The sequence below is a fragment of the Varroa jacobsoni genome, unplaced genomic scaffold (genome assembly GCF_002532875.2).
Source record: "Varroa jacobsoni isolate VJ856 unplaced genomic scaffold, vjacob_1.0 scaffold_1263, whole genome shotgun sequence".
Taxonomy (NCBI): domain Eukaryota; kingdom Metazoa; phylum Arthropoda; class Arachnida; order Mesostigmata; family Varroidae; genus Varroa; species Varroa jacobsoni.
Window position 1 is genome coordinate 6228 of NW_019214165.1, and position 9210 is coordinate 15437.

General features: G+C 46.2%; 1 protein-coding gene across 3 annotated transcripts in view; it reads right to left on the reverse strand.

Annotated features, from left to right (window-relative positions):
• The window catches only part of LOC111268184 (uncharacterized), a 53193-nt gene that overhangs the window by 6215 nt on the left and 37768 nt on the right, over positions 1 to 9210 (reverse strand). For all 3 annotated transcript variants that reach the window (XM_022846994.2, XM_022846992.2, XM_022846993.2), the window contains exon 6: positions 356 to 436. In XM_022846994.2, the coding sequence (XP_022702729.1) occupies positions 356 to 436 (81 nt within the window). The remainder of the gene's footprint in view (positions 1 to 355; positions 437 to 9210) is intronic.

Sequence of the window (9210 nt, forward strand, 5' to 3'; positions counted from 1 at the left end):
CATGCTTTTTTCTCAAAATATATTTGTAAATAGCTTAGAAATATATATATATATATATATATATGAAGGCTTACGACCTGTGTGGTTTCTTAGCTTGTCTGTTATATAAAATATTCGGCTTGATTTCATCGAGCGTCCTGTTAGTGTGGTATAATCACGGAAGAGACGAAAAAAAGATAAATTCGAAGCAGAACTGCACGAGTATTAAGATCGACTCCCATAGGACACGATATTTGCCTCCATGATGGCGTAGTAGATTTCATGTTCGCTTACTGAATTAATTGGTAATTTAGATTCTAATCAATAATTTGTTTTGTACGAAAACAGCCGTTTGAATTGGCACAAAGATACTTACTTGACTATTTGCTCTCGCGTTCTTCGCGTTCCCCTTGGACTTCGTTCCTTCAGATTTCTTCTGGCGAGGTTGAGCCGGTGTCTGAAATGCAGCGCGAAATAACATTGTTAGAACGCAATATTTTCATTCATCTGCATCCTTAATGGTATCAACGGAATTCTTCCATAATTAGTGCCGCAAGAAAACTGCAGGCAGAGTTTAGCTGCTTAACGTACTTACAACTTGATAGATTCTCCTTGAAAGGATTTTAGTAAATGTCTTGTCGAATTTGACTGTTCTTTATATCATGCACTGGCACGTCAACTAGCATGATGGCTAGTTTTAGACCAGCAAATCGTAACAAATATCGTACATCATTACTTAATGCTGATCCCCTAGTGACAACAACAGCAGTACTGGCCTCAGTAGCATATGATCATCGCACTATAGCACTTTCTTTAAAATAGTGAAAAGAATCATCGTTATTTCTGGCGGTATCGTTGCAAGGGGATGAGGACGAAAATGGAGTATGCGGAGGGACGCACTTGCTGGAGGAACGGGGAAACAAATAATTAACTAACCACCGCCCAATAGTAGCAGTACTAACAGTAGGATAAGGCGGTTACTGCTGATAGTGCAAACGGAGTTGGGGTGTTCTGTCTGTAGCCGTCGTCATCGTTACTGTCGCCCGTGCAGTGGTTCGCACTGCCCTGCTTAGTGGTTTCTATCTGTCGAAACAAAGAGTTTCTTCTCCAATGACGATCTCTGGCTGCCATTCGAAGAGTCCGTTGCTGCGGAGGCCTCTGCCACAGTCTCTGCAGTGGCTTTTGGCTCGGACACATGCTACTGCCACTGCTCTGAGTAGGCACGACCGTGTGTTTGCTTCCGCTGCCGCCGTTATAGTGATAGCTGACTTAACCCTGCTGTCACAGAGGCGTCAAATTTGGCCACGACTTTTTTTCGCGATGCTTAGAAGAAGTCGAGTTGTCTGGACCCTCTCACTGATCGAGCGATCAGCTGAAAAACGTTACTTCGTTTTTCCTTGCCTTGCCTTGAGAAAATTACTGATTGAGTGGGTAACAGATGATGAAGAAGTCCTGCTGCTGGCGTCGAACGAACTAGAGGAATAGCTATTATGGTATAGAGTATATTGTGCATTGGCTGATACAGACACGAACGCGTAAGCAGGCCAGGACCGGGTACTATTGCGTGCTTGCCTAGTCATTTGTTTACCAATGTGGACAGTAGATGCTCATGTGGTTAGCTAGCCCCAGGCCGGGGGTTCCATGCGCATATCGTATGACCTCGATCTCTGCCCCCATGTCTACGGTGGCCTTGAATAACGGCCGGAGGTTGTCATAGTTGTGTAGCAGAAACAAGAAAAAGGTTACTTCGGCATTTATTCGCAGTCACATTAGTTATTGATTGACAATGTGTGTGTATTGTATGCACGCACGTGTACCCACATATATATATATATATATATATATATATAGATATATATGTATATTTGAAAAACGACTTATGAAGCAAAACAGACTGGTTTGTAAGCTTTTTTTGACCATTATGTATTTAGATTAGATTTATATATTACGGTCCCGCTGTTATCAGACGAAGATGACCGAAGCTGTAAATACACGCACTTGAAATCTTACGAGCTCGATCTCCAGAATCGGCAATTTAAGCTGGATATGTCTGCATGCGTTCGTTTGTACGTGTACGTATGCCACAGTAGCGTAGCCTTCTTTATTCTGTGATGATGACGCTTGCTGTTCATTATATGTTCCCATCTAAGGAAACGCCTAGATAATACGATAATGCGCTTGCGTATAATACTGATGTCTCAATGGAACAGGGGTACTGATTAAGTTGTACGCATGCACTCGTTGCGTTCGTGCTGTGGCTAATGGTGACCTGTGCGCATAATAGGACCTGTACTTTGGCTATAGGAAAGGCGAAAACCACAGGCTGAAATTTCCAATGGTCGGTTATTGCTATCCCAGTTTCTTTTCCTACGGAACTAACACAACCAGTCATATTACTCGCGGAGAGGCAGCACTACTAGTACTAGTACCTATAGTAGTAATACAGTTGTAAATAGATGCTCACAATGATTAATGAATGTTTTTTTTTCTTTCTTTTTTTTTTTTTGGCAATCATTCTCTTTCATCGCGGGCAACTGCTGCGAGGTTCCAGTTAGCAAATATAAAAAAAACAGTAGCTCTTAACTGACATTCGTTGATTCAAAGGCTTTGTTTGTTACACACACATACTGTTATTTCGGTCTATACACGAGCGCTTGTGTGGTTCCATGTTTACACTGCTATTACATTATTATAATTATCACCATATATTAGCGCATATAAACGTGCATAGGATACGTCGATAATATGGACTTACATGTACCAGCTTTTGACTGAGTAGGCTTAATAACTTCGAGATAAAAGAAAACGAATTTTAATGCTTGGGTATAGGTGATAAGCAAATTGCCTAGATTCTAAGAACAACTGCTTAGGTTTGTTCTGGGCACTGAACCAGGGCTTCGATTTCACCGGCCTGACGGAGGCCTGATCGATCGGTCATTACTCATTACAGCTCTTCTGGAGTCCAGCGGGCAACGAAACAACGGGGATAAGGATGAGAGGAGATCCGTGCTAGGATCATAGCAGAATCGAGTTTAGCTTCCAGCCAAAACACCAGGAGAGCACACAAATGATGCCGCTTTCTGGCTTCACCATGTAGTTATGCATGAGAATATTATCATAAAACTCATTTAAGAAACAACGAATTACGATCTAGTTTGGAACGGCTGTGTAACAGCCTGATACTGAACTGTAGCACATCCTGCTTCACCCGCCAGACCAGCCGATAGTCACATGCTTCAACGAAGTTAGGCAGCAGGCTAACTGAGCTCTCTGTACGGAACTGATATCAGCCCATTTTGCCGGTGAAGTAAATCCCAAAGTCAGTAAGACAGCTTTACTATATACTATACAATGTATGTGTTCGACATTTGGTGTTGTTGCAAGCCATCAAGCAAGCGTTATGACGCCGATCGTCGGTCAACGCGAGTGTAAGCTCAAAGCGTCGTAGCTCAAATTGGCCTAGCTATAGCACTCTGGTGGCACACAGTGATGTTACTCCTGCTCGAGCTACGACGAGTGATCTAGAGCTTAAGCTCTAGATCACTCGTCGTAGCTCCTTCCTTCGGCATCTTGTCTCTCCCGGGTCATTCGCACGAGAGCAGCCGTACCAGCTGGCATCAGTGTCTTACACACTTGCACACACACAGAGAGATAGATACACACACGCAGGCTCTCTCTTTTTCCATGTAGTCGGAGTCTTTGCGCCGACTTCGATTTCAGCCGATCAAAAGGAGACTGCAGCCGATATAGCAGGTAAAACAGCGACATCCGGCAGCTGATCTTACTGCTAGCTAGCAAGCTGGCTAGATACTACGAGCAGCGTGACTGTCTGTCTGCCTAGTTTGCTTGCTCGGATTGCTCCTGACGATGATGGCGACGAAAACGACAGCAGCGGCAGTAACAACGACACCAACTGCGACAGTCAGCGCCAAAAGCGATATCGCGAGGCCGCAAGATAAAAAGACCATTCTTTCAATTTCCGCGCCCGACCTCTCCCCCCGCGAAAATTGCATTAGCAATACAGTAACCGGCGCGATTCGTTCGACGAGTACGTACATTGATTTCAAGCTGTACCATAGAAGAGAATGTATGTACGGACCTTCATGTAACATACAAGTCAAAAATTCGGTTAGCTTCTTCTATCCCAGTTTGTGTTAGCCTCTTTATTCGGGCTACAGTTGGAGGAACTACGGTTTCACTTTTACTTTTCAAAATCGTTTGTTGATGGCTTCTGTGTACGGTCGCCGAGGTACTGATAGCAAAGAAACGGCATCGCTGACAATTAGATCAATCAATAAGAAAACGCCATTCACTATACTAATAACTAATGATGAGCAAAGGGGCACTTCGAACGTAGTGAGCAGTGAAGAAGCAGGGCAAGACGGTATTGGGCAGATTAGGAAACCTGCTCATGTCACATCCGCTTCGTGCTTCTGATCTTATTGCTCCCTGCTTATCCGGAATGCACTATTTTTGGCGAATGTCATAGTTTTAAAGATTATAAAGATATATGAATATAAAGGTAAGCGTTTACTGGATGATGGTTGTTCGCAATGCTAGTTTTGTAACAATACCTCAACAACCCTAGTTACATAATAGATATGTGAAACTATTGGCGATTCTGAGCACAAATGAGAAGGTTGTCGTCTTCAATCGTTTGAACGGAGACTGTTCGCGCCCTCTCAAAATCGGAAAAGGTTTTCCCTCTTTTTAACGTCATAACAACATCAAAGACCGCAGCAGCAGCAGCAGCAAGAACATTTCCATTGTCGTCGTCGTCGTCGTCATCATCTCATCATGTCTATTTCATTCTTATGGCAAACACAACAAAAAAGGAGCAACGACAATACTACTACTATTACCATGTACTATTATTATTATTATGATGACATGTACCACGAATAGCGCTGGCACCAGCAGTAGTGGCACCGTTGCTCGGGTGCTGTGGCTTCATTCATTCGTTCGTTCGTTCGCTTGCTTGCTCGCTCGCTCGTTCGCTCAAATCAGCAGTAGCAGCAGCAGCAGCAGCAGCAGCATGATTGCAGTACGACATTGCTATTGTTAGTACTGCTGCTGCTGCTGCCGCCGCAATGGCTCGTCAGTAGCGTCGACATCGGACTGCATTCAAACAAACGAACGAACGAACAAACAACTGAACGAACGGGCTATGCCATCGCCGGTTGGCCGGCCGTTCCTGGTTAGGGCGCTTTAATTCATTTGCTGATCTCCGCAGACTCTTCGTTGTACGTCTATGCGATAGCCATGATGAACGGTGGTGGGGTGGGCGCCGGTCTTAAGCGGGACCGCACGAGGCTTTGGCCCGGCGTCCCTACAGAAGAACACCGTTTGTTCGTCCGCCAGTTCAGTCGTGTCTCTACGATGAACAGCGGCAAGCATGCGTCCTCTACGGGTTATTGCGTATAGCACCCTGGTAGCGGGCCGCTTGGCTGTTTCTTTGCTGCCTGCTCCCCTGGCCGATGTCTGGGGGCAGGAAGTGAAGAAAAACGAGGGAAAGAGCGAGAGACAGGGTGGGGTGGTATAAGGAGCAATGGTGTGCGTGTGGGGCCGTTAGCAGGGCCACATCTCGACGGTCGGAGGCAACGTCGGGCTAACCATAAGGCTGGGGAGGAATGAAGACAAGGGAAATGAGAGAGGGGCAACGAGCCGGCAGTGCCGCCGGCAGTGCCACCGGCGGCGGCAGTGACGGCGGCGAAACAGAATGAAGCTGGAGGCAAAAAGGGAGAAAGGGGGCAAATGGGTGGCGGGCTAAGGTGGGGTGAATTGGCGGAAGAGAGGCGACAATGTGGCGTTAGTACAGCACTTGGAGAGGAGCGCTAAAGGGGTTTGGGATGCAGCGGATTGGGGTATAAGGAAGGCGGGGGCAACAGCGGTGTTCCATTTATGCCTGCGCCCGTCCTGCTTATAGTGCCTCTTACGTCCCCCTCCCCTTCTTCGTCTTTTTCGCACACAGACGCACACATACAGCCGATCGTGCGCTCCGCTTCGCACGACTCAGGGTTGGTGCTTCGATGTTGGTGTGGCGGTGCTGTTGCTGGAGATTCGCTGGCTGTGCGCTGGCCGGCATTGCGCATGCGCCTCTTCTCGAACATCGCCGCCACTATCGCCACCGCCATCACCAGCGCGCAATGAACGAAACGAGCGAACGACGGAACTGGGGCGAAGCTCTGAGCGTCTCTCTCTCCCCTGGTGCCCGTTGTCGCTCAGTGCAGTTCGCCTGGTGACTCGTCGCCAGCGCCACGATTTCCACTGCCACCGCACCGCTGGCAACACAGCAGCCAGCAGCGCCGGGAGCCCTCGTTGTTTGGCTTGCTTGCTTGCTTGCTTGCTCGCTCGCTCGCTCGATCGTTCGTTCGCTCGCTCGCTCGCTCGCTCGCTCACCAAATTGGGCTTGCGCTCTGTCCCGCTTGCTTTGCATCAACTTCTCTCCGTACACCCCTCTCCCTGCCTCCCTTCCCATACCGCTCTCCTTCTCTTGCTGTCGTCCTACAGCCGGTTCCATCGGTCTAGGTGAGTCATCGCCAGCGCCCTCCGAACTGTCTGTGCGCTCTGTTTGCCGCCTCCATGCCGCCGCTCCAGTTGGCTGTGACCGAGTCGCAGCGGTCGTCACCTCTCTCTGCGTATGAGACCGAGAGTCTGCGAGCGCGAGAAACGGCCGACGAACGTCAGCGTGCTGCATCGGATGGCAGCAGCCAACGCTCTCTCGGGTAGCTCTAGCGACTATATAATCATAATAGCTGGCTGGCTGGCTAAAGTGTAGTAACAGCAGCTAGCTTCTGCATCATGGCATTCGCATCATTCAGTGTAACTACACTGCGTTGTACAGTTCTTCAGCAGCGACAGCGCACTGCACCAGCAGCCGGAAAGCTTGTACTGTTGCATCCCTAAAAGCTATGCTATGTTACAGAAATAATAGGAAGAGCAGTCCAGCAGCAGCAATCTGGCTAGCTGGTTGGCTGGCTCTGTTGCGTTGCGGGTCTGTCTGTCTGTCTAACAATCCGTCTCCCTCTACGTCTGTTGCCGGCCACAGACTGTATCCGAGTTAAGCCCTTCCTGCTGACGCAGTCATAAGCGCACGCACATATATCGATGGTCGTCGAGCCGTTTTTTGACAACGATCCTAGAGCTTGCACTCTCGAAACATCACACACTTTTGACGAATTTCGTCTTGACTCTTGATGGAATTATATACATACGTATATTCAGAGTTGAAATTGAGCGGCCGGCTCACCAACCTTTGCTTTCGTACATTAGCGCCTAGCCGTAAAGCTAATTAAATTACGCTATGATAATAAGAAAAATACAACAAAAAATAAGATACAGAAATCGAATTACACTGTATGAGGAAGTTAAGTTTACGTACATAGTGCGTGACTCATAGAGCAAAAGATCGTCTCCTCTTACTGAAATCAGGCAGCTATTTCCTGTCTCCAGCCAAAAAATGCTATCCTGTCCCACGCGTCCCTATGACTGTAGGCACAGATAGAAGAGATTTTTGAAAAAACGCGACGAAGCTTTGAAGTCAGGTCAGCGAGACTTCGGTTTAATTTAATGCTGTAGTTAGATACATAGGGCATTGACCTGCTCAGTGGGGAATAACCGAGGAGCAATACGCACCGCTGTCATTAAGCCCATAGGGGATAATTGAAATACGCTGAATTGGACTCAGGATCCACTGCTACTGCGCTGAGCGGGTAATAGGATAAATAGAACTAGATAAAATGAGCGACAACGTCGAAAGTTGTTTCGCAATATATTTTTTTCTAACTCGGAACTAATTTTTACATTTTACTCTTTGTATACTGAATCACCTCAGTACGAGGTACTATAATGAGGGAGATCCAGGAGGAACTTGACCCACTTCATTTCTCCGATCAAAGCGGCAAAGAGCAGGCGCACTGCATGCTATGTTTCTTTCCGTTAGCTGTTGGCTATTCGGCCTATGGATATTGCGATACTTGTCTATGAAATGGCATAGTAACAATACGCCATAGCAACCATTCGCCATCGCTGAAATTCGAACCGGCAATGGCCGCTTTTTCGTGGTTACCACGACAATGCATTCAAAGAGATACGCGTGAGTCACCCAGACCACGCCGCCTAACGACAAACTTATTTAATGCTACCGCCGAACGTGTGTTGTATATGCGCACGAAGTCAGCGCACCTCAACTAGATGATAGCTCTTGCATTATAAGCAGTACTTTACATAGTATTGCTAATAGTAATAGGAAGTTACTTCCTATATTTCTCTTGTACTGCTGCGCAAAAGATTATATCAGAAGTTAGCGAGTGTAACCTTGAGCTAAAGCTTCTTTCAGTTTTTCGCAACGGACTCAAATAAAGACCGAACAAATAGCTAAATAGCCCTGTATGCCTTTTCTCTCCTGTCACAAACCTATAAGCACACTTGAATAAAATGCCCTTTGATTTCGGAGCTCAGCAGCACAGAATCTATTAGGACCTTTGAGATCAACTACAGATTTACGAAGCACAGCGGCTTAATTCGTTTACCGTTTCACTCCCGACCTCATACCAAATCCGCCTATATAACATTTGTTTTCTCGGAGATCGGATTGCTTTTCAGGTATCGCTCACACCGTATTGGATGTCAGCCTGCACATTTGCTTCTGCTGGCATGTTTACGTTATGTCACTAGAAATATGGACTGCCATATATATTATATAGAACTATTTTGTACTCCAATTAGCTATATTATCATTAAGAACTTCGCCCATGGTTTCAACAAGATCAAATCGGGAAGAATAGTCTTGGCGCCACAGTAGTTAATCAAAGTTACTGCGTCGAGAATTCAGTAAGACAAAGTAGTTTCGGGCACTAGCAACTTAAAATGCGTAACAACGCAATTGTTATGTAAATGTAGGCACCTACTTTTCAACGAAAAACTGCGTCACCCATAACAGGTACAAAATGGTTTCTACAAATAAGCACGTTTAGCTTTATTCAGAGCTCAATGTCTAGAGCAAGCTCAAGACAGCGCACACGCTAAGATATACAAGAAGACTAATTAAATATGGAGGTATCAGAATTCGTTCGCCAGTTATGTTATCTGTTCGTTATCTATGTATGCGTGTCATCGGCATTCAAAGGTGACGAGAACAAAGGCCAGAAGACAAAGGTTATACATTGCATTTCGTTCAAACGGCATCACAATATCTTAAATTGACAGCCTGGATTCATGGAAATTATATAT